The sequence below is a fragment of the Dermacentor silvarum genome, chromosome 11 (assembly GCF_013339745.2).
Source record: "Dermacentor silvarum isolate Dsil-2018 chromosome 11, BIME_Dsil_1.4, whole genome shotgun sequence".
In the NCBI taxonomy this organism is placed as follows: Eukaryota; Metazoa; Arthropoda; class Arachnida; order Ixodida; family Ixodidae; genus Dermacentor; species Dermacentor silvarum.
The window spans coordinates 63,004,637-63,030,823 of NC_051164.1; the positions used below are offsets into that span (position 1 = coordinate 63,004,637).

The 26,187-nt window shown below is 48.5% G+C and overlaps 1 protein-coding gene across 5 annotated transcripts in view; it reads left to right on the plus strand.

Moving 5' to 3' along the window:
* LOC119432979 (monocarboxylate transporter 9) overlaps nt 1–8,627 on the plus strand; it is a 28,966-nt gene extending 20,339 nt beyond the window's left edge. For 4 of the 5 annotated variants that reach the window (XM_049658865.1, XM_049658866.1, XM_049658868.1 and 1 more), the window contains 4 exons: nt 138–353; nt 2,909–3,143; nt 4,899–5,047; nt 7,897–8,627. In XM_049658865.1, the coding sequence (XP_049514822.1) occupies nt 138–353; nt 2,909–3,143; nt 4,899–5,047; nt 7,897–8,106 (810 nt within the window). In that variant the 3' untranslated portion in view covers nt 8,107–8,627. The remainder of the gene's footprint in view (nt 1–137; nt 354–2,908; nt 3,144–4,898; nt 5,048–7,896) is intronic. The other variant, XM_049658869.1, reaches the window with a different exon arrangement.
* Nucleotides 8,628–26,187: the final 17,560 nt, after the last annotated feature.

Consider the following 26,187-nt stretch of genomic DNA (forward strand, 5'->3'; position numbering starts at 1 on the left):
ATCTATCTATCTATCTATCTATCTATCTATCTATCTATCTATCTATCTATCTATCTATCTATCTATCTATCTATCTATCTATCTATCTATCTATCTATCTATCTATCTATCTATCTATCTATCTATCTATGATGCAGGCCACTGTGGACGGTACGGTGGCCAAAACCCTGGCTGCGCACAGCGCGCTCACCTCGCTGTCGGTGACGGCTGGCGCGCTAATCTACGACTACGCCATGGACGGGGACCCGGTGCGCGCTCCTTCGGCCACCCTCGCGCTGGTCTCGTACGGCGCTGGCGACCTCGTCGGGCGCATGTGCTACGAGACCCTTCTCAGCAGCGGCGACCACCGGAAGGTAAACATTCCAAAAAATAAATTATGGGGTTTTACGTGCCAAACCGACCATCTTATTATGAGGCACGCCGTAATAGGGGGCTACGGATAAACTACGGACCACATGGGGTTCTTTAAAGTGCACCTAAATCTAAGTACACGCGCGTTTTCTGCATTTCACCCCCATCGAAATGAGGCCGCCGTGGCCGGGATCCCGCGACCTCGTGCTCAGCAGCCCAACACCATAACCACTGAGCAACCACGGCGGGTTACGGTAAACGGCTGTGTGCGCGCTCGCAGAATGGCGCCGAGGACGAGGATCGCGTCTACTTTGCGTGACTGTTTGCGAAGGAACAGTGACACAGCAGTCGCTGTTACGTGAGGCCTTACCAGCTGCATTAGCGGTCATCGTCGTTCTTTATCGTAGCCGTAGTAGTGGGCCAGATAATTATCACCATCATGCCATTCCGTTTTGAAAGCTGGCACCAGTACTTAGGACACAACACGCGAGCGCTGAAGAGAGCAGCAATGATGACTCGCAATGGATTATTTGCCATGTGCGCTGCGACGCACCAGGCGGGCGTAAACAAACGACCAGGTTACGTTAATCAATTGCGTGAAAACCGATTACGTTAACTTAAGCTGAGACGTAGGCAGCAGGGTCCCGCTGTCAGCGGGCAATGATCTTTTTTCAGCGGATGAATCCTCGCGAGAGGTTGCGATGTTCCGACAAGGAAGCCCCCGAGAGCGTCCGAGAGCACATGGATAGCGCTTGACGAGAGTATACCATCAGCTTGCCTGTAGTGAGCACAGAGACCGGTAGAGGAAAGGCAGCGGAGTGAGGTGAAAGTGTGTGAGAGCTAGAAGCTGTCGAGCAGAAGAGGGCGCTAACTATACCAGACAAGAAGAAAGCCACGTTCTCAGTTTTAAGTGAGCTGTATACGGCGATCATAGTATAATAGCGATGTTCTTATATAAGAGGTATAGGAAATTGGGTGCTTGTATCGGCCCACGAATGTTATAAATTGGATCTAGAGCTAGCTAGTCACTAGTTCACGCCACCATCTCAACTCATCTTTGAAGGGCGACTGCCCCCCGTCATCGCAGAGGTCGTGGATTCGGCTCTCGCCGTTGAAGCGCAAAGCTTTCCGTATGTGTGCTTGCTTCGTGAGTGTCAGCTTATTCGGCAGCTGCCGCGTGTGACACTTAAGTGACTACAGTAAGAATGCTAGACAGTCCAATTTTGTTCAAGAGAGTTGCTCGCTTCGAGCGCTCGCTTAAATATTGCGGTGTTCGTGAGCTATGTTCAGCGGCAAAGTTAGCCTGTTAGGCGACCGTGCAGTGGGGGGCAAACATGAAATTTTGATGAGAGGATTCCTAATGCAGCGCATCACATCAGGCGTGTTTAAAATCTCGCATCGAACGCGAGACACCCGTCAGGCGAAGTCCGACAACCGCCTTCTTATGTCTTAACTGTCCCACTTGTGGCGTGGAATGGAAAGAAAACAGTTTCGAAGAGATGGCATGGAGGTGCAACCATGCAAGCCTATATATTGCTTTCTAGCGAGCAGACAACACAAACGAGACAACGTTTGATGGAGATTCAAGCGAGCGCTGTCGAGCTAAGTTTACAATGTAGTGAAGTCGTCTTGAAGTGGGTGAGGTGCAACACCCCTGCAGAGTCACGAGTGGTTCAAAAAGGGAAATTTCGGAAGTGATACGCGCGAGTCATCAAACATCATAAGTCTGTAACGAGTCGTCTGTTAGCAGCGCGATGCGCTAAAATAAAATGTGAAGACAAAAGTTTTGAACTTATACGACTTCCTGAACAAAAAATACAATAATCTTTCATTTTACACTTTGGCATAGGAAATTAGACGTGAAGGGGATGAACGACGTGAAGTAGTGTTTTTATGTCAGAAGTCGGGCAGCATTGAGAACGAATTATAATACATCCAAAGACATTGTGTGCATACAAGGCTATCCACGTATAACACGTGCATGTTTGTCTCCATTACAATTGACGGTGTCTACGTCAATAAAAGCAGCGTATCGCAGTGAAGAATGGATATCTACACACGAGAGTCTGTGTCAAACACACGTCATCACCGGTCAGTGGTGCCGGTGATGACGTTCCGAAGGCAATGTAACCATGCTAAAGCACAAGGTAACTTATAGATGTGCCCAAACGTTCACCTGCAAACATTTGCATACCTGCCACCGCGGGGCAGGTGTTGACTTGAGAAGGTTAGAAATTCGACCTTGTTGGTACGTCATACGCCAGGTAAAGTAAAAAAAAAATTACACGGACAAAGGGTGCGCATGTGTTGCCTCCTCCTCCTATTTGTGCTGTCGGCGCTTCAGGCAGTGTGCCCATACACAACGGCGTATACTTGGCGACGTATGAATGCTATGCAGGATACTTTTAACGTCCATGCGCATACCTGTCATCAGTGCCAGTGACGACAGACGTCGTCACTGGCACCGATGCAAACATCTTAAAAGCCCAGGATGACGTATAGATGCTATGCACAAATGCTCACGTCTCTAACATGAGCGCACCTGTCGCCGGTGCAGGTGATGGCGGTGCAGGCGTTCCTGCAGGGCGGCGTCCTTTTTCTCATGGCGATGACCAACGAAGTCTTCCTGCTGGCACCGGTTGGCTTCGGCCTGGGCGGCATCAGCAGCACGCTGGACCTGCTGCCCGTGCCGGTGCTGCAGCGCTTCATCGAACCGGACGCCGTGGAACGCCAGCTGGGGATATGCCGGGCCGCCTCGGGTATCGGATGCCTGCTCGGACCGGTGTTTGTCAGTGAGTATACATGTTGCAGAAAAGTGTACAATCATTGAATTCTACCAGTGCTAACATATGGCGCAGAAACTTGGAGTTAACAAAGAAGCTCGAGAACAATTAAGGACCGCACAAAGAGCGATGGAACGAAACATGCTAGGCCTAACGTTAAGAGGCAGTAAGAGGGCTGTGTGGATCACAGAGCAAACGGGGATAGCCGATATTCTAATTGACATTAAGGGAAAAAATGGAGCTGGGCAGGCCATGTGATGCGTAAGATGGATAACTGGTGGACCGTTGGAGTTACAGAATAGGTACCAAGCGAAGGGAAGCCGCACACACACACACACACAGTCGAGGACGGCAGAAAACTAGGTGGAGTGATGAAGTTAGGAAATTTGCAGGCGCAAGTTGGGATCAGCTAGTGCAAGACAGGGGTAATTGGAGGTCGCAGGGAGAGGCCTTCGTCCTGCAGTGGACATAAATATAGGCTGCTGCTGCTGATGATGAAGCATGTTGCAGCTGGTCAGTGCTACGTTCTGCTGGTAAGGAGCTGTAGAAGATGGGAGTTGACAGTCTGGTGTTGATGTCTGTTCAGCTTTTATCACGGAGTGAGATAGTGGCTGGTAATGATTACTTGCTGGCGGGAGGTGGTAGGATACATAACCCGACACTCCCGCCGCTTATAGGAGTGCTGCTTCTTGGGGTGAGTCGGTAGTGAATGTAGGGGGCACGGGCTAAAGGACAAGGTCCTACAAGGATTCAGTGAGGCGCTCCTGTGTCCGTCGGTCTACCAACCCTTATCCCAAAGCTTTTTTTCTTCTTTTATTGAACCGGTATATTTTAGGGTGTATTGCACTTCTCCATCTTCTTTCTTCATACTTACCCATAACAATATAACGTCGCGACAGCCGCGCTTTCCTGCCGAACGCGTGTTGAAAAAAAAAAAATACGGGTTAAAGACGCAGTCTCTGGTCAACCCGCGGTTCTTACTGTTCATAATCGTCAGTGCTGTGACTGCGGTTCCGACGCGCAGGGAGCGCTCGAACATGATCGCCTGCTAACTGTAACCCATTTAACATCATTGGATGCCGTAGGGGTATTGTGCCGTGTATTTTCGTAAATGGTAGCATTAACATGGCAATCGCGGTGTGTATCCTGCGATTATGTGGCAGTAGCCAGCCCAGAATAGAGGCCCATCGGGCGCGCGACACGCCGAACGCCTTCTTTCGGTGGGTGTCCGCTCGGCCTTGCATAACTTAATGGCCACCGCATTTTAAAAACGAAATCTCTCGGGAAAACGTTCACATCAATTAGTAATTCGTTGATACTTGAAAAAGACCCGTTTGGGAACACCTCTGAAAAGTTTCAGCAATCTTGTAATAATGCTGCATGCTCCTGAGCAGTTCGGTTATTCATGAGGTCCCACCGAAATAATCAGACCAGTCAGGAAGCTAGAGCGCGGTTATCACAGTGCTAAAATTTTCTGAAGATGTTCCCCAAATATGTGTCTGTTTAAATATAAATCAAATACTAACTGATAGCTGCGCGCTCTTCCTATAAATTTCGTCCTTAATTTGGGGTGCCCGCTCATGCTACCGCCGAACGGACGACCACCGAGACAGGGCGGCAGGCGTCTCACGTGTCTTGCGTCCCGCAATTCTGGGCTTATAGAGAAGGCTTCGCGCATGCGCTTCTCGAGATGCAAAAACTGCGTCCACCTCGCTGCTGCGCATATATTACAAGGGCAGCCGTGGTATCGCTTCGAATCGACAGTGGTATTCCGGGACGGCGAAATGCAGTCCTACGCGGTCGTCTTCATCTTGTCCGGCCTCCTCTCGATCATTGCCGGCGTACTCTGGCTCCCTGGCATCAAGAAGGAGATGGACGAGGCTAGAGGCAAGACGACACCATACCCGAAAACGGTAAGCGCTTCACGAGCTTTGTAGGTTGTATCTCTGGGGCATTTGGTGAGCTACGATTTCGGGAATCTTTTTTTCTTTTATTCGACAAAAAAAAAAAAATTAGGGCAGCTTGCACTAGTGGTGCAAGGCTGAAGAAACAGCGTAGCTGGGCGTCGACCAAGGTTTACGAAGTTTTGCTAAGTTTTTGATATGTATTACTACGTTATGCCAAGATTTTACAGAGTTTTGCACTCGTTCTTCGCTGTCGCTTTGACGAAGATTCACCAGTACGGTATTCCAGGTTTGATCGGAGCCGTTGCATTCGTTCACTAGCAGCGGTGACACGGGCTTCCCGTCGAGCATCTTCTTCCTCGGGGGTTACGTACTTCTTCGGCCGACCCATGTTTTTAGGCGGCGCAAACGATGTGCTAGACGCAGAGACACTAGGCAATATGCCGCCGTCGCGGCGTCACGGAGCTTCATACGAACGTCGCGAACGAAGCGGCGCGCAGTGACGTCATGGCTTTTTTTTCTCCGCCTACATGGCTGTGGAAGCTCGGCGATATACGGGGAGCCGCGGTGCAGCGTGGCGCGGCCGGGTGCAGACATGCCACGTGGTTGCTGGGCGACGCATAGTGACGTAAGAGCTAGGCGCAGCGCAGCGTGGCTAGGAGAAGCGATGCGGAAGTCGAAACGGTGACGTCATGACACCTGTGCGAGCTCCGCGAAGACAAGCGCAGCTGTGCCAAGTGGTTGCTAGGCAACGCAGTGACGTCATAGCTCGGCGGAGTTTCTGCGAACGATTTGTAGCAGAACCTCGAGCTTAAACAGCTACGCTGTTAAAAAGATGGGACGATGGCAGGACGCACAAGCGCAGCTTTCAACTGAGCTTATTTTTTTTTTGACACCGAGTTTTAACTGCGACACCGCTGCCGCAAAGCATCGAGCTAGTATACGCAGTGTGCGCATAGAGTCTCTTCAGAGCACGCTGATGGACGCGCGACTGGTGGGGCGTTGCTAAGTCGAAGTACAGAAACATTATCATGGCAAGAGCAGAATTAAAAAAAAAGACAACGAAAAAAGACCGACAGAGACATCGCATTAGGTAACAAAACGAAGCAGCTACTTAATGCTATACCCCGCTTCGTCTAACTAGGCTTCGTTGCTCCTTGTCTGCGGGACGCACCTATAGCACGTATGCGGACTGGGTTGTCCCAAACTCCGGGAACATCGTGCACATGTGCGCTCTCATAGAGCCCCGCGTCTTTCCTGCAGCTGAAGTAGCGGTCTGGCACCCGAAAAAGAAAGGGAAAACCTCAGCTTCCTTGCTGCGAAGTCTGTTGTCGTCTGTTACTCCATCCTGAGCGTACTTTCGAAAGCGCCCGGTAGGTGGCCATCAGTGGCGCCTCTATATACCTCTATAGATAGTTCACTACGCGTATAATAGTCCTCGGTGGACTGAAGATGAATATGTGTGGTTTGTATCATGATAATCACCGTCACTCTCATTAGATCAGTGTTTCTCAAACTTTTTCAGTACGTTACCCGTTTTAGCAGCACCAACCCTGCCATGACAACCCCACCTCGATAAGGCCTGCTGAAAATTTATTTTCTTCAATGACGCAGGCACATTTACAGCTTAATTGATTTAAGAGACGATGTTTTCTGTGAAGGATTGGTTTAATAATCTATTTTAAAGAAAATTATATATTTTCTTTCTTGATGGATCATATATACTGAACCTCAATCTACAGTTTCGGTGAGATAAAACTGGCTGTGGTTGGGAGGTCGTTTTCGGTGAAGTTTTCTCTGTGACGACCGAAGGTTTGGATCGTCGTTTGTTTTGCCGTTTCGCCGTCCATCTTGCGGCCGACACTAATATTACACTCTGCATAATAAACATAATTTCAGGGATATATATATATATATATATATATATATATATATATATATATATATATATATATATATATGCTTATATTGCTCTTAAAGAAGACGGTGTTGAAAGAGTACGGGCATCAAGACTGACAATTTATCTCTGCTCCGGCAAGCAGAATGTACGGTCGAGTGAAAAAGTCTGACAAGGTCGAGTGCAAAAGCACACGCCAAAAAATTTAATTTCTTCAGCGCAGCCGGTCAAACAGGCGCATATAGGTAGTAACGCTTGATTTCAGCCTTTTTGCCTATAGGCTGAGTAGAAAAAAATACGTTTAGCGTGACGTCACACGCACAGTGTGTGTAGTCGAGTGACGTCATGCTTAACACACACACACACACACACACACACACACACACGCACACGCACGCACACGCACACGCACGCACACACACGCACACACACGCACACACGCGCACGCACGCACGCACGCACGCACGCACACACACACACATATATATGCCTACCTACCTCCTGTCCTGAAATTAACACTACCTACTGCCGAACTCGACAATATTGTCAGATTCGCCGCCTTGTCAGTTTTGATTGGTTCACAGAAATTTTCAGGACAGGGGTGCTATTCTGGGCATCATCAAATCCCGCCATATTGTCAATTTCTGTAATGGCGGCATTTCTATCCGATCAGAGGGGCCTTACCAGCCCCCTGCGCCAACCAGAGCTGACAAGAAGGTGAATTAGACAACACGGCGGAATTCGACAACGTCGAGAAAGCACAACCCCAGAATAACGCACACACAGCACACTGCCAGCATGTTCATGCATGCTGACGGGCCTGTTGGAAGTTTCTTGATGACGTGTCTTGTAATCCCATTTTGCACGGATGGGCGCGCGCGAAGACTATGATAGTTCTTACGTGTACATGTCTGCCGCTTAACAAAGCGCGGTGACCTTGGTCTGTTTCATTTACCTGCAGGAACTAGTGGTAGCTGAACCGGGAGCGGGTGAACCGGGAGCGGGTGAACCGGGAGCGGCTGAACCAGGAGCGGCTGAACTATCACCGCCGTTGCCCGGAGCGCTCGAACCGGCCGCGGGCGAACCTATTCCGGGAGAACCTGGTTCCCCGCCCGATGCGGCAATACCAGGCGCTCAAATGCCAGCTGCGAATCCGGGTGCTATGGCCTAACATCCGCCACCGGATCAGGTGCCGCCGTGCCACCGGCTCGTCCGGCTTTGAAAGCGGCTCGACTCGACTCGTATCTGCTCGCCAGCGGCCTTTTCATTATTTTTTTCTCTTTTTCATCGATATATACCCGCCCGGACGTAACCTCCTCGTGCGCATACGCAGTGTGTTGTGTAAATATAAGATACGCAGCTTCACGTTGCCGTGACAACCATCCACGGGTACGATTATGGCTAATTAGTTATTCATTTGCAATGTTGTAAGCCTGCTCGTGTATGGCTTTCTTTTTTGTTACTCTTTCGTGATACGAACGCGAACGTAACCTCCCCGTTAGCATGCCCAATGTGGTTCGTAATATCTGTTGCCGTGACAAACTCACGGATACTATCGTGAAAATTTTATTTTCAGTAATAAAACCTGCTCTCTAGTGTTTTTTTTTTTTTTTGCGACGATGTGTTAGGATGCGAAATAAAGTATAAGTATGCACCAACTAGGACCAGGAACGAATAGTGATGCTTTTCTGTCCTTTCTCTCCTCTCGACAGACGCAACCTCTCCGTGCGCCTGCGCAGTGCGGTTCGCAAATATTCGCGGTTTTGTTGCATGTCACATTCGAAATTACCAGATAAGCAAGAGCTTCGGTTGATGCTTGCTTTGATTCACACATTCACGGATTGGGGAGCACTTTTGCCATACGTTTACTTTATTTCGTGACGCAATAATGCTCCTCTGGCCCTTCTGGCTTGTTCGTAAGGCGAGAAAAAAAAAAGCATCATTACTATTTTCGTTTATATGGTAGGAAACTGGAAGGCCCCTTTGCCGTGTTTGCTAAAAGCGAATTTGGTTGGGTTTTTTCATGGAGCGAGCTCAATCGCAGACAATTCAATCGCAGACCAGCGTTTTCCTCATATTAAAACCAGCTGGCCTCGAAAAAAACACATTAAAACCATCATATTGAAACCATCATATTAAAACCAGCTGGTCGTTGCCTAGAAACCATATTAAAACCATCATATTAAAACCATCATATTAAAACCAGCTGGTCGTTGCCTAGAAAGCGCCCAAAGAACTTAATGTGGTGCCCGAACGGAAGATATACTGAGTGAGCATTTTTAGCAAACAATCTCTGCAGCCGAGGTGCGAAATTGGAGCAAGCAAACTGCAATCATTAATCCGCTTGACACGTTTTCCCCATTACTATTTGTATTCTCAGCAGTGGTACGAGTAAACGTCTGCAACACGCCATATTTCGCTATATTGTAGAACAACACGGTTGGCCCAACGCGCCAATCCATGCCAGCGCGGAAACCCAGCACGGAAAAGCCGCCCACAGTCACTGCGGCGGATCCATGTAGACAAATGAGACACAATTGTCTGAAGTTCTACCACCGTGATGGCCATAAAAAAAATGATTGTGTTCAGTGCGGCAGCATCGCTTCGAAGAGCGCACTGTTCACAAATGTGTGTTTTTGTTTTAATCTGGACGAACCTGTTTTTGTTTGAATATGTGCAGCCGGATCTGAATGTCTGAATCGTGCTTCAATGCAGAAGCAGCGGCCATGTTTTTTTTTTTTTTTTTTCATCTCTCCGCGCCTCATTATATAGTTACAGCATTGCATGACGGGGCGGAGTTGTAAACATGGCGTCATGAGCGCTGCATGCGTGTGTGTGTGTGTGTGCGTGGGCGTGTGTGTGTGTGTGTGTGTGTGTGTGTGTGTGTGTGTGTGTGTGTGTGTTTTGTGGCTTGTTTCGCGCCAATTTTGTACCATTCGCGCCGCGTCCGATCATGGCAGTGACGAACCGGGACTCGTTTGGAATAGCGCGCGGCAGCTGCAAGGATTCATGTTGCGACTGTGAGCGCTACATCGTCAGTTCGGCAAACATTCGATACGATTACTGCGACCACTGCCCCGGATCACATGGAAGAATAGACCACCTTGGTAATTACCGTGTTCTTGCATTGTGTTGGTTTGTCTATCTTCAGTATATATAAAGGGGGGGGGGGCTTCAGCCCCGGAACGTCGGCACCGCTCGTTAAACAATGACGAAGGGAGTAGCGCCGCTTCCTGTCATATTAAGTTTCGCGCACGGTATCTTAACACATCTACCCCAACTAACACGGAAACTTACGCCCATACTATCGCTAGTGGATCCCTGTAAGTAGCTGAAGTAACCCCTAAATATAAAACGGCTTTTAGAGATTACATTTGCCTGTAGAAAATAGAAGGTTATGGCGTAACCTCGAAATTTTCAAGTTTTTCAAGGGTAACAATGTACAGCCTCCCGCATTTTTAGCTACTATATTGCGCGAGAACACCATAATATGGTCGTACGTCGTCTTGAAGGGAACATCGCGTTAGACAACTCTTGCACAGGATAGGGCTTGGTGCACTTGAGAGTACTTCTGCCGGTCTCGCTGATTATCGCAGCGTAAAGGCGCGAAAATGACGCGTGATGGACGCTCGTGCGATATAGCTAAAAATGCGGGAGGCTGTACCTTATATTTTGTATTACAATGTAACTTATAAGTGTGAACTTGTGCATCATCTATGCTAAAAGTTAACCAGCTAAGGGTGAACATAAGGGTGTGCCGCTTCGTGAATCGGTACGCACCCTTATATGTTACGTGCGCCGCAGTGAGACGGGCCAACCACTCATGACGAAAAACTGCCGCTTCGCAATAACGGACTTTGTATCGGCCTCTATGATTCTGTGGTCTGCTCCACAGAATAGGCGCTGCCAGTTATTTTCGATATACCTAAGTGTGTTCGCCTTTGGCATCCCCCCCCCCCCCCCCCCCCTCTGCTTTTTCATGATACGCGCACGGTCGTTACCTCCTCGCACACCTGCGCAGTGTCTGTCTTTAAATAGAAAGCACGTGGCTATACGCGTTGCCATGGTGACCATCTACAGAGGAGGTGCCCGAATACACAAGCAGAACAACAGTTGGAGACATTGGCAGCACTAAATTGGCTAAGTCGGTTAACAGGAGGAGCCCAGTGTAGAGAAAGGAGCGATGTGAACCTCGTGGGACCAAAGCGCGCATTGGGTGAAATGCGTTGGGCTACACAGAAGGGAAGAAGCCGCAGCGAAGCGAAGACAGTCCAATAAAAGCCAACTACGACAACAACAAAGAAAGCTTCGTTTAATTTTTCGCACGTACCGGGTGTATTATTTTACAATTGTGATATGGCGATTTATTAGACAACGATGTCTCAAGCAATCGAGGTACAGTACCCCTTCTAGTACACTGTAATCGAGGCAGTCCACGAACGCTGATGGCGCGCACAGCGACAGACGCAAGAGCACTTCTTCCTCTTCTTCACTACACAATTAACATAATTAAAAAAATAATCGCCTGGAGCTTTTAGCAGGAATCTACTTATTCAGCTGGAATACATTACTCGCGCTGGAAATCAATGTGCATGATTGAATAATTAACAAACGTTCACTAACGAACTTTTCAACTGATTACTTTATCCCACATATTGCAATACACGAATTGAAGCCAGCGATTTCACAAGGCACATCCACTGGGAACAGAATTCGAAACTATAGCACCAGTTTTGAGATGAGCGCAGGCAAGCTTGCCGTAAGAATCCATTGCTCCGCTTATTTTTGTAGCATAAGCCCTATTTATGCATTGAAGCTCTCAGAAGTTATTGGAACACCAATTAATTCCGTCGCAAACTTTGGGAATGCGTATTTTGAAACTGTGTATCATCCTCAGAATTCGTTCGAAGTGGATATGACAAACAGCTCTGGTCTGGCGCTGTCCCCTGGGCCATATCTCCTAGAACCTGGAACCATTTAACATTTTTTAAAGCGAAGCTTTAAAGGCTCACTTGTGTCGGGGTCGGTGTACGCGGTATCATCATCAGCATTGGCTCGAGCGTCGTTGTCTTCTTCCGCAGCTGACTCGTTGGCACCTCGGGTTGCGCTCGTGCTTGGCACGCGCTCGTGGCACTACTGCTGCGTTCGTTGCAACGGCTGCAGTCCCTGATGCAGTTCCTACTGTTTTAGGCCTGGCTTCATCTGCAGAGTTCATCAACAGCGAGTTTATTCTTTGAAGGGTGAGCTTCACTTCGATGATTCAGTATGTTACGTTTGACCTGTCTTGCAGGTTACTTGAGCCAGTTAGTTTTAAAAAAAATTAAAGTTTTTCACACTGTTGGCGTGAATAAGGCGGCTTGGTCTAAAGACGTATTTGTCATGTTCTGTAACGGATGCTTCCGCTGTCGTGTGTCCGCCCTTCGCCTGAAGGCAATGGGAAGTGTGCTCTCAAGGTGACGGACCTATAGGCGTAGGAAGGTGTCGCAGAAGTTTGGCTCCTCTGCTGTTGCCGAGGTGGTTGATGGGGCTTGCGAATGAGGAAGGCTTTGGGTGCAAGTATGTCACCTCTATTACTGGAAAAAGAAAACGAAAAAAAAAACGGAGACTGTAAAAACGGAGACGCTAATTTGGGAATGGCGAATGCCATGCGAGTTCAGCCGCGGTAGTCGCACTGGGACGGGGACACAATGTGAATAGGCTCATGTACTAAGCTTTGGGTGCAACTTCCTTGGTTCGCATGTTGTGACGTTCCATTTGGTTTTCGTTTTCCATTATCCATATGCGTCTACAGCGGCCAATCCCAGAGATAACGGTGCCCTTTTATCAGGTATTGAAGTATTCACGCGTTCATAATTACGTACTTCTGAGAAATATGAGCTCGCAAGATAGATAAAAATTAGCGTCTTAATTTGAATTCATTACTAAAAAGAAGAAAGAACAGGCTTCAGTAGTTTCTTTGCTCGAAATATATTTTTCTGGCAGTTTTGTAAGTTTGCCTTTTTTGCTAAGTTGCGCATCCACCCAAAGCTCTCGTACGAACACTCATTTATGAGAGATCGGCGCCTACGAGAGACATTCAGGATCAAGGTGAGGGGCAGTGACATTCACTGCAAAACAGCAGACTGAATCCACAGCGCGAAGGAGGCCACTTTCAGGGGATGTTTTGTTCAACGTTCTCCTTTTCTAACCTCTCTAAACGACGGAAACATTTGAGAACGAGCGTGCACAAACATTTAGCGAAGTGTCCCGAAAGGACTGTTCACCAGGTAAATGGTGAACACGAGACCCCTACCCCACTAATTTCTCTGTAGTTTCATTTCGAACCTTTCCCGATGAATCCACGTGGTTGCACTTTTACCACCTGAGCGTCCTTTTTAAGTGCGAAGTCAGTACCGACTGTAACCAAGACCATTCTACATTCCAGACCTGTACTTCTGGACGTGCGTTTGTCTTGCAACGGGAGGCTAGCAGCCGGAACGAAGGCGTCATCTCGTGTCACAATTTCATGGCGTGACGGCTCCTTCCCAACGTGTTTGGAAAGGCTGCTCAAGAATTCTGAAAAGTCACACAGGTCTTACGTTGGGACAGGCGAGGGAATCGTCGAGTAGGCGAAGAAAGTGATTCACCGTCATGCAAGTTTCCGCCGGCGCGAAGCTCACCACGGGCCTTGCTCGTGCCACGTGGGAAGCGATATTTGGAATATCAGACAGTACCCACCGCCTCGCCCCGAACGCGACCGAAACGGAACTGAGATCAGTAGCCCACTGCGATCGGGTCGTCCAGAGAGTTACGTTCTTTCCTGACGTGGACGAATGGACGCCGTATGAATGCCGTCGGAAGGTGAGCGTGCCGTACGCTCGCAAACTCGGGCTCACCTACTGCCTCGCGACGGCGTCCGAAGTACTACTCGAATCTTTTGCGAGCTGCCTTGAGCTCTGCTGTGCAAACCTCGTCGCCGAGCCACCGGCGCTCTTTCGGCTGCTGTCTCGGAGTCTGGTGCACCTGAAGGTGTTGCGATGGTCTCTCTACGAGGACGGCCGCTACGAGTCGTGGCTGGAGAAAGACGCCGTTGCGGATATCGGCACGCACTGCCAGCCGCAGACTCTCAATCCCGATACCATCTACGTGGAATTGGTATCGACGCCACTGACAGCCGACTTCTTGAACGACATCTTGAACGTTTGCGATGATCAGCAGCGCCCTCATATCCGTGTCATACGTAAGGATGCCGTAGTGGTGCCGATTGGCAACGCTGGTATGATGCTGAAGACGGGGAGGCCCGGTCTGCGCAGCTTCCGTTACACTTGCGAATGGGTACGTCCTCCAGCCACCAGCCTTTGTCCTGAAGCCTCGTACAGCTTCGTCCGCCCCGAGGACGACCTGGAGCAGAGGGCGTCACTTCAGAGAGTCAGCCACGCTGTCGTCGCCGTGGAAGTCGACTCGGAAGCTGCCTGCCGCTTCTTCATAGCCACGACGCAGCCGGAGTGCCAGTTTGACGTCATGTTCCTGTCACTCGACCTGTGGCCGCAGCCACAACTAAACTGGTTCGAGCGACCTCCGAGCGCAGCCCGCCACTACCTGAAACCGATGCGGAAGTTCCTACAGAAACGCGTCGTTAACATATGCGAGCTGAAGCTGACAACTAGCCACTTCTCGCTCTGCTGCAACTTCTGCTTAGTCATGGGCCCGGTGCTGTCTCGGCTGCGCTCGCAGGAGCTTCCACGGCGCACCATTATTAATTGCGAAGACTCGCTCATATGCCTGGTGCGTGGCTGCTGGTTCCTCGAGGAGCTGGACGTCAGCAACGGCGAGACTCTTCCGTGCGCCGCCTGCAAAGTGCCTTTGATGTTCACAGAGCGTGACTGTTAGTCACGGGGTGACCAGGCTGTGGCGGCTGAGCATGGCCGAGCCGCCACAGCCTTATATGATAATTCTGAATATCGTGTAGTGTTCAATTTATAAGTTAATAGAAATATAAATGGTTTATTCGGTGGCTGTGTGGTTGAAGAATACATATTAAAGTGTTTTACTGTTAAAGATAAACGCGACTTCTCTTATGGCATGCTCCGATTTCAAAGGGGAATGTACGCTAGGAGTAAATATTATAGATAATTGTGTGAAGATATGAATGCCTGAATTATTATGGTTATTATTCAGTAACGAAAGCTTTATGCTGATTAGTACAAGATGCTAAGTTTCTGATTAATGTTGCTCAACTTGCGTCTCACTTTCTGGTGGTCCAGCATACAAGATTAACCTCCTCCGCCTTCTAGAGTGAGAGGCTTTGCGGATTTGTCTTGTTTGCAGATTCCGCAAGCTCACAGTAAAAGCCTACTTGAACATTTACCAATCTTCATTGCGACAATCACAATTTGTATTTATTACGGAAAAATGTGTGTTCTTGAAGGAGACATATGGTCGCATCGACACAATGCCCAGGTTCTTTTTTCAGATGCGTTCAGATACGCGAGAGTCAGATACGCGAGATAATTCCCCACAGAAAGCCCGTAAGTACTATTAAGATTGATTTGATGATGTATTTCCTTCCAATGCTTCCAGTATTTCCTTCCTCTAGATATTAAGTGGCATATCACAAGATCATTCGGCGAAATTGAAGGTCAGTAATGTAATAGAGACGAATGCATCAATGTGTTAGGAGAAAGCCGGTGTAGATATTTTTTCCGATACGCTCTCCTGGTATTATTCATTGCAACTTCCTAATTTTACAGCCACACTTGTGGCAGAATTGTTAGCAATTACTTTAGCTCTTCGTAAGCTTCCTGTAAATTATTTGACAGTTGTAATAGTGACCGGTAGTAATTTGTTAGGGTGCACAACGCTCACCTCATCTTCAGACAGTACAATTTTGAATTTACTAGAAACATTATTCATTTCAGTATTAGGTCTGGCGCACTTGATATGGGTAACAAGTCACCGGAGTTTGTAAATGAAATAGCCGGAACACTTGTGCGTGCATTCCTAGATGTCTGTTCTGCTGACTTCTGCTTATGTCACCGCGACTAGATTTAGAAAACTTGCTCTTTTAAAATACACTGCAACACATAAATTGCAAATACCAAAATTTAACCACTTGCTTTTACCTTGGTACAGTCAATGGTGTCCCACGTGTAAATTGGAAATCGTGGTCAAAAACTTACGTTGCCGTATTCCAACATTAAATTTTTATTTAGACAGGTCTGGCCTGGCAATTTTCCCGCTATGCCATATCTCCAAAGAACCTGGAATCATTTAAAATTTTGTTATTAACGCGCCGTCGATTTACAAACAAGTACAATGCACTTCGAAATGCCATTCCGAAAATTAGGATTTGCGTAAACACTAAAATATTCTCGCCTTTGTGGCATCGAAATTACGTTTCAGCCACAGGAATGCTTGCATGGCGTTCTGTGAGTCCTTTTGTGACACAAGGAGAATTCCTGGTGAACTTAGATATTTCGATGTGAAATTTCACAAAACTCCAATTTGATATCGATTAGAATTTAGTAATTACAAGTTTGCTATCCTTTCATAAAGCACACATTTTCTCTAAGGGAATAAAGTCTCTAACATTAATTCGTTTTAGTAATTCAACTCTACCTAAACAAGGGCTGGCCGCCGTCTGAGGAAGGGTAGGCCTGGGAGTTAGTCTCCCAACCCCCGCCGCCCCCAGACGCCATCATGGACAAAATAATGTTTCATCTCTCTCTACCCTGACAAATCCTTCTTTTCTGAAGTTTTCTCGCCCTACACCCGTTTAACCGCGGGTTCCTTGGCCAATGCCCCGTAGTGGGTAGGCACCTTAATATAGAGAGCAAGCAATCGAATGACCCATGTGCAGTTCCTTCCGTTTTAGGCCTGACTTCATCTGCAGAATACAGCGAGTTTGTTCTCGGAAAGGTGAGCTTCACTTCTTTGACTCAAGTACGTTGTGTATGACCAAAGCCAGTTAGTAATAAAAAAATTATACGAAGTTTATCGCACTGTTGGCGTGAACGAGGACGCTTGGTCTAAAGACGTATTTGTCATGTTCTGTAACGGATACTTCCACTGTCGTGTGTCCGTCCTTCGCCTGAAGACAATTGGAAGTGTGCTGTGAGATTGAAGTACCAAGGCGGTATGAGGGCGACGCAGGAGTTTGGCTCCTCTGCTGTGGCGCATGTGGGCATGGGTCTTGCGAATGAGGAAGGCTTGGTTGCAAATGTGTCGCAACTGTTTCTGGGTAAAAAAAAAAAGGAACACCGTATAAAACGGAGATGCTGAGTTGGGAACGCACAATGACATGCGAGTTCATACCAGGTAGGCGCATTGGGACGGAGCCGGCATGCGAATGCGCTCGTGTACTCAGCTTTGGGTGCAACTTCCGTGGTGCGTATTTTGTGACGTTCCATATAGTTTTCGGTTCTCCATTTTTCACATGCGTTCAAAGTGGCCAATGACAGTGATAACGGTGCCCTTCGAGCTACGTCCGAGGAGCCAATGACAGAGAGGGAGAAGAATGAAAAAAAAAAATGAAATGAGCTGTTCGAAAATACCCTGCCAGAGGGGAAAACTTATCCGGTAGCCATTCATTAGCTACAGCGTTTGTCATAGCCTCCTTGTTGTACTGGGAACTGTAAATATACTTGTGGCTTGCTGGTACAAAATTTTGAGATCGAGGGATAGAATATTGTGGGAATGATTTGACCTGTGTCAGTGGGCATCCGAAAGGTGTTCTCTTTAACGCGGTTCCACAGCGTGAGACACGAGCGTTTTTCTTTCCGAGCCCGAACAAATGCGACTGCCGTGGCTAAGAATACAGCCCGCGCACTTCGTTAGCGCTTTCTAGCAGCACTGCAAAGCCACTGAGTTCCTGCAAGGCACACTAGTTTCAAAACGTCTGGAAATATTGCATGCATAGGGAGCCTAGATGCAAAAGCTCGATAAATTGCACCCTATAGTTCGTGGGAAAGGGCCTGATTGGGGCGGTGTCATGAGTGACAAGCGAGCCACGTGCGTCTCGGGTGAAGAAGATGACGACGCCGGTCGGCAAAAGGAAGGAATTTACAAAAGGCTAAGAGAAAAGAAGACAAAAAAGAAGTCATCTCAAGAGAAGTCATCTCAATCTCATCATCATCATCATCAGAAGGCACGTGAAGCGCGTGCCGAAAAAGCGGCCGAAGCTGGCATGAGCTGGCATTGCTGACGTGGGCACGGACGCGTGCAGACGCATCACCATCTGTGCTCTGGTGACGTGACCAGCAGGATTCATCGGGGACTCGGACCCGAGAGGGGACGTCTGGGAGTCGGCCGGCGACAGATCCAGCTCCTGAGCCCCGGCTACGGCGCCGTGGCAGTGCCCCGCGGCCTCGGTCCAGCCCCGTGAAACAGTCACCTGCACCGGGCCACGTCAGCGACCCGGCGCACTACCGGCTACGGCCCCGTCCTGTGCCACGTGGGTCCTGGGTGCTGTGCCGCAACTACGGAAACCAGCCCCGCCAAGCGACAGCGGCGGAGGGCGACGCCTGCGTTGGAGTTGAACGGCGGCGTCTTCTGAAACGCCGACCGGCCACCGCCACGTCGCGACCGTTAGACGGTTTGTTCTTTGGCTTATTCGGAACCGAGGCACTATAGCTTAGGTCTTACTTGCTTCTTTTTTATTTATTTAGCGGGTGTTTATAGAGTTATTTGTTGTATTTCTTCGTCGCTTTTCGGGCTTGCTCATTTTTTTGTGTTATAAATGTTTTTAAATGTGCAACCATCTTGTCTCCTGCCTGTTTCTGGGGCGCTGAAATTCGTGAGAGGCGGATTACTCATTTAATTTTATGACGGTCGTTGCAAAGCTCTCCTGTGCGGCCCACGTGAAGTCCTGAAATGGCGCCTTGAAGGATAACTGCTTGGCTGCTAGGTACGCGTGCTAATTCCTGTGTATGCGCCCGGTACTCTTACTATTTCTTCATGCTTAACTGTTTAGAAACGTAGACCAGACGAGGCGTCATGAACAGTCTTTCCTCTGCGTTATAGTCCAAATTGGTTTATGGTGGTAGGTGAACTGTCGGCCACTCGGTGCAGCGCATAGTCCTTTCAGCCGCATTCATTTTTGGCTGTCGATTATCGTAATCCATTAAGGAAGTATTCACGCGTTTAAAGATGATTACGTAATTTAAAGAAATAAATCTCTAGATAAAAATCAGCGTCTTAATTTGGACCTATTACTATAAAAAAAAAAAGAAAACAGGCGTCAGTATTTCTTGTTCGAAATATAGTTTTATGGCAGTTTTGTAAGTCTGCCTTTTTTTTTTTTTTGCTAAGTTACGCATCTACCGAAAGCTCTCGTACGAACACCCATTTATGAGAGATCGGCGCCTACGAGAGACATTGAGGATCCAGGTGAGGCAACAGTGACATTCACTGCAAAACAGCAGATTCCATCAATAGCGCAAGGGTGGCCAGTTTCGGGTGAGGTCTTGTTCAACTTTCTCCTTTTCAAACTTCTTTAAACGACGAAAACTTATGAAAGCGAGCTTGCATACACACTTAGCGAACTGTCCCGAAAGGACTGTTCACCAGGTGCCTGTTGAATACGACACCGCTACCCAACTAATCTCTCTGTAGTGTCATTGCGATCCTTTCCCAATGAATCCACATTGTTGCACTTTTACCACATGAGCGCCTTTCTGAGGTGCGAAGTCAGTACCGACTGTAACAAAGACCATTCTACATTGCAGACCTGTCCTGGACTTGCGTTTGTCTTGCAACGGGAGGCTAGCAGCTGGCACGAAGACCTCATCTCGTGTCACGATTTCATGGCGTGACGGCTCCTTCCCAACGTGTTTGGAAAGGCTGCTCAAGAATTCTGAAGTCACACAGCAGGTCTCACGTTGGGACAGGAGAGGGAATCATCGAATAGGCGAAGAAACTGATTCACCATCATGCAAGTTCCACCGGCGCGAAGCTCATCACGGGCCTTGCTCGTGCCATGTGGGAATCGATATTTGGAAGATCAGACGGTGCCCACCACCTCTCCCCGAACGCGGCCCAAACGGAACTGAGATCAGTAGCCCACTGCGATCGGGTCGTCCAGAGAGTTACGTTCTTTCCTGACGTGGACGAATGGACGCCGTATGAATGTCGTCGGAATGTGAGCGTGCAGTACGCGCGAAAACTCGGGCTCACCTACTGCCTCGCGGCGGCGTCCGAAGTACTACTCGAATCTTTCGCGAGCTGCCTTGAGCTCTGCTGTGCAAACCTCGTCGCCGAGCCATCGGCGCTCTTTCGGCTGCTGTCTCGGAGTCTGGTGCACCTGAAGATGTTGCGATGGTCTCTCTACGAGGACGGCCGCTACGAGTCGTGGCTGGAGAAAGACGCCGTTGCGGATATCAGCACGCACTTCCAGCTGCAGACTCTCAATACCGATACCATCTACGTGGAATTGGTATCGACGCCGCTGACAGCCGACTTCTTGACCAACATCTTGAACGGTTGCGACGACCAGCAGCGCCCGTACATCCCTGCCATACGTAAGGATGCCGTAGTGGTGCCGATTGGCAACGCTGGTATGATGCTGAAGACGGTGAGGCCCGGTCTACGCAGCTTCCGTTACACTTGCGAATGGGTACCTGCGCCGGCCACCAGCCTTTGCCCTGAAGCCTCGTACAGCTTCGTCCGTCCCGAGGACGGCCACAAGGGTGTCCCTTCAGGGAGCGCGCCATGCTGTCGCGCGCCGTGGACGTCAAATCGGAAGCTGCGTGCCGCTTCCTAGGAGTCGCTACGCAACCAGAGTGTTGGTACGACGTCAAATTCCTGCCACTCGTACTGTTGCCGCAACCACAACCAAACATGTTTGAGCGATTTCCGAGCGCAGCCCGCCACTACTTGAAACTAATGCGGAAGTCCTACAGATATGCGTCGTTAACATCTGCGAGCTGAAGCTGACAACTAGCCACTTCATGCTCGGCTGCAACTTCTGCTCAGTCATTGGCCCGGCACTGTCTCAGATGCACTCGCTGGAGCTTCCATCCTGCACCATTAGTTGCGAAGACTGGCTCCCATGCCTGGTGCGTGGCTGCCGGTTCCTCGAGGAGCTGGACGTCAGCAACGGCGAGACTCTTCGTGCGCCGCCTGCAAAGTCCCGTTGATGTTCACGGAGCGTGACTGTTAGTCACGGGGAGACCAGGCTGTGGCGGCTGAGCATGGACTCTGAGACGGCGAGGTTCTTGTCGCTCACCTTTATCTTTCGGTGCTGTGACGCCGACACGCGCAATTAGCCTCGACAACTTAGTTGCAACTACGGTCGCTGTCAGCTCCTTTGCGCCAGTCTACGGCTCTCTACGCTGACCATAGAAGCCCGCCTTCTTCGCTCCAAGACTCACGCGGCGAATACTCTGCGCTATATGTGTTCCTGCTGTCGTGGGCTCAGGTAGCCGAGAGCGCTGCGACGAACTTCGTCAGGTGCGCGTTGGTCAGGTGTGTCGTCACTGCTGCAGTCAGTTCACGCGCAACTTGACTGTGGCGCGGTGAAGACCGCCTCATGGGTCTTCTAGCGACCTGCACCGGTGATCGCGCTGCGGACGGGGCCCACCTGGAAATTGCGGACATTTGGCTGTTTCCTGTTTTCGCGGTCTTAAAAATTTCGGTGCATTCTTTTTCAGTGTGTATATGATAATTATGAATGTCGTGTAGTGTTGTGTATAACTAAATCGTAATATAAATGGTTTATTCGGCGGCTGTGTGGTTGAAGAGTACATATTAAAGTGTTTTACAGTTACGGATAAACACGACTTCTCTTGTGGCATGCTTCGATTTCAACGGGTGAATGTATGCTAGGAGTAAATTTATGTTATAGATAATTGTCTGAAGATATGAATGCCTGAATAATTATGGTTATTATTGTTCAGTAGCGAAAGATTTCTGCTGATTAGTACAAGATGCTAAGTTTCTGATTTCTTTTGTCCAATTTGGGTCTTACTCACTGGTGGGCCAGCATACTAGATTAACCCCCCTCGTTCTTATAGAGCGAGAGGCTTTGGGGATTTCTCTTGGTTTGCGAAAATTTGTTGCTAATAATGTACTATATCAAGAAGCCCGATTGCCCACACTTGTTTGCAGATCCCGCATTCTCAGAGTAAAAGCCTATTTCACCATTTACAAAGCTTCATTGAGACAATCACAATTGGTATTTATTAGGAAAATTGTGTTCTTGGAGGAAACATGGTCGCGTCTATACAATACGCAGGTTCTTTTTGTGCAAGCGCATCTCGAACTATTAAAGCTAGAGATACGAGAGGTCACTCCCACAAAAGAGCCCGTAAGTACTCTTAAGGTTGATTTCTATGATGCATTTCCTTCTAGTGCTTCCAATATTTCCTTCCACTAGATAATTAAGCGGCCTATCACAAGATCATTCAGCGCGATTGAAGATCAATAATGTTATAGAGACGGATGCATCAATGAGCTAGGAGAAAGCCGGTGTAGGTATTTTTTCCCGAGAGACTGTCCTGGTATTATTCATTGCAACTTCCCAATTTTACACCCATATTTGAGGCGAATTATTTGACAGCTGTAGTAGTGACCGGAAGTAATTTGTTAGTGTGCACAACACTCACCTCATCTTCAGACAGTGCAGTTTTGAATTTACTAGAAGCATTATTCCCTTCTTTCTTAGGTCTGGTGCACTTGATATGGGTACCAGGTCACCGGGCTTTGTTTTTAAATGAAATGGCCGACACACTTGCTGCTGTACCCCTATGGACCAGTCATGTATGTCCTGCCGACTTTTTCTAAGGCACCGCGGTTGGAGATAGAACATTTTATCTTTCAAAATAGACTGCAAAACAGATTCCAAAGAACAGACTTGAATCATTTGCTTTTCCCCTGGGGGCAATCGTTGGAGTCCCACACGTCAATTGCAAACTGTTCTGATAAAATTACGATGCCGTATTCCACTATTAAACTTTTATTTATACAGGTCTGGTCTGCCGATGTGTCCGCTATGCGATATCTGCAAGGAACGTGAGACCATTTAACATTTTTTATTAACCCGCCATCGTAAATTAGGCATTGCTGTAAACACGTAAATATTCTTGCCTTTGGTGCATCTGCATAAAGTTTTAGCCGCAGGAACGTCTGCATGGCCTTCTGGGAGTTTCTTTGGAACACAAGGAGAATACCTAGTTCACTTACTGATTTGGTTAATAATATTGCACAAAATTCGAATGTGAAAGTTATTAAAATTTTTTACCTTCAGTTATTCTTTCATAAAGCACACGTTTTCCTCTAAGGAAAAAATATCTACCATTTGTTTGTCGATTTTAATTTCTTGTACAATGTAGACTTAACCCTGACATATACTTTTTCTCTCAAGTTTCGTCTCCCCCCACCCATGTATAAAACGATTACTCTGCGAATTATTGTATTTGTATTCTACACATCAGATGCATTCATATCACCTAAATGGTTTCTCCAAATTGTTTGTTAATATTACCTCTCCCTGGTTGTAACAACTTTTCACTTTCACCCATTCAGTTAGTCTGACTGCTCGCTCGCATGGTAATCTAGTTATCGCAACATCTGCCTTTTTTTCCTTTACTTTGCGTTTCTTGTTTTCAAATACGAATTTTCTTTAGCATACCCACTGCCGCCCGATTCTTGGCCTATCCCCCTTAGTGGGTGCGAGCCATAACAGAGGTTCATCATCATCATCAACCGCCGGCTTCTTGGCCCCATCCCCGGTGTAGTGGGCACGCGCCATAACGTATTCAGCGAGCAAGGAAATGCGCTAAGCAGCAGCGTTGCATGTAATGCTCCCCAAAATGCTCTGGAGGCCAACGCATCTTCGGCTCGCGGTGTTGTGGTGGACGGCTGCGGTAGTGTGGACGCTGGAGACGCGTCTCGTGCCACACCCTATTCGCGGAAGGCACGCGAGGGCCTCACGATTCCAGCCGGCCCTGGTGCTGCGACATGGCTGCGGCGGGGCCAAGTTCGAGTTCGCCGACACCTGCGACTACGACGGCAGTCGGTGGAGCAGCAACGATGACGCCTTCCAACTGTTGCCTTCTCAGAGGTCGGTCAATACAGGCCACTCGTACTGACAGCGGCAAGCTAGCGTGTTGGCATGTAGGCGGCGCCCTTTTTAAGTGCGTACGCATTTCTATGCCTACCCAACGAGCGAACCCGTTTGTTCGTTCGTCCATTCGTCCCTTCGTCCGTTCGTCACGTAAGTCGACCGCTTTCAAGATAGAGCCCGCAGCAGCGAGAGAATTGACCTTCGTGCTGCATCTCACTTCAAACGCGAACTAAGTGGCGAGAACACAGCACACACGAAGCTATCAACACCTGGCGCACTCTGTACACATCGCAGATCGCTTTCAAGATAGGGCCCGCACGGCCGCGCCCTACGCAGCCGCTGCCGGAGTACGGTTGATCGCGGTTCATTATGGTTCTACGCGAATGGATAAGGCGCTAAAGATCCTATAACGGCTTATAATGATCGGAACGTCATTAGAGCAGCTGTTGCCGCCAACCGGAGTAACTTGCTCGCGGGATTAATTCAGATTGCGGCGCCGTCCGCGGCAGTTCGTGTCGTGGCAGCGCTGTCGTTTATACTGGTCGGATAAAGTTTCATAACATTGATAATGACGGCGGGATGCGGGAGATGAGCAAGTGGCAAAATGCTTACGCACACTTAGACAACTCCCGGAGGGGTTTCCGCGTGAATGTTTTATTGCAATAGCAATTATATGGACACTTCAACCGGATTTCTGCCGTCGCCGTCGCCGTGAGGTTCCGTATAGATAAAATCTTCGCCGCGCGCCGTATGCCCGAGCGGAAGCGTGCGGGGACGTGCGCTAACACGGAGAGCGAATGCACTCAATCTCCCACGCGCAAGCAAGGAAGCGGGAAGCCAGCGCCGGAAAAAGCAAGGGAGGGGGGGGGGGGCACTTCTACTCTGCCAACAACCGCGCTCGTCGCTCGCCCGCACCGTCTCTTATCTCCACACGGCTCTGACCTTTATGCGCCGTGCATTCGCCGCTCAGTTTCCGTTGAAGCGATAGACCGCACGTACCTTCGCCCGCTGCGGCGTATGCGCTTGCTGCCAGCGTTTTGACAGTCGTTGTCTGCAGTAATTCAGTGTGATCTGTTCATGTTTGTTTGTGCGCGCTCACACCACGCTTGTTCATTCAGTTAGTAATAGTCGGGCCACATTTTCCAACGCAAGCTACACATGCAATGCTGCCCAGATCGGCAGTGCAGCGCTACAGGTGTGTCCCTTCGCACGCGCTGCCCACGGGAAGCGCTTCTCATCAACACCACCGTTTCACACGCGCCTTCTCGTGGTCATCGAGTCTCTCTTCATGTCGGTCTACTTACGCCGCAGCACACCTGCTTACTTAATCAGCTCATGTTTACTACAATTCATATTGCTACCAAAGCCGCTCACCTTACTTCGTATGACATTGCTGTGTTGCTATCGCATTCATTGCTTCGCCCTTAGGGCGAAACTGTGACATTTTTTTGGTTATCAGTGTGCATACCGCCAGTGAAAGCACGCCCGAATGCCATCGAAGGTCGACATCGGACAGACGTTTTATAGGCGATATATGTTTCCAGGGCCGTTCGCCATCGAGCCCTCTCAGCTTTCTGAAACAGTCGAGCAAAAACGCGTAAGCAGCACTGCCACAAAATTTCGGCCGAGGTTTCCATGGTCTGATCGACCGTGCGTTTGATCACCATTTGTCAGCGGTACGTCATCGTCCCGCTATAGTTGAGTAATAGTTAGTCATATCCTCATTATTGCCCTCCAATACACCAGTGGTCTCGGCCCGCAAGAGCAAGATTGCTTTTTTTTTTGTAGATTTATGTCTAAATTACGTTTAAAACAAGAAAGAAGTTTACAGGGTGATCAACGCTGGAAGTGATCAACAGTGATCGAAGGAATTTCGCTGAGGGTGTTAATTGCAGCGTCATTCCTTGTTTGACACCAATAGATATCACTCACGTTTATAGAGGTTCTCGAAATTAACTGTCCACATGACTAAACATAAAGGTAAACTACGCCGATATGCAAATTAATCTTGTGAGAGGTTACTGGCTACCTGTTATAGGTATATTTTGGCCAACTTATGTCCCAATCTAAATTAAGTGACTCCTTTAATGAATCACCTCAAGAGTAAAATGGAAATTAGACAGTTGTTCAACGTGTTCATAAATAGCAACACAGAATATTTTTTAATCGACTAAGGGCTCTCCTAACCAAACTCACATAAGGTCCCTAGAT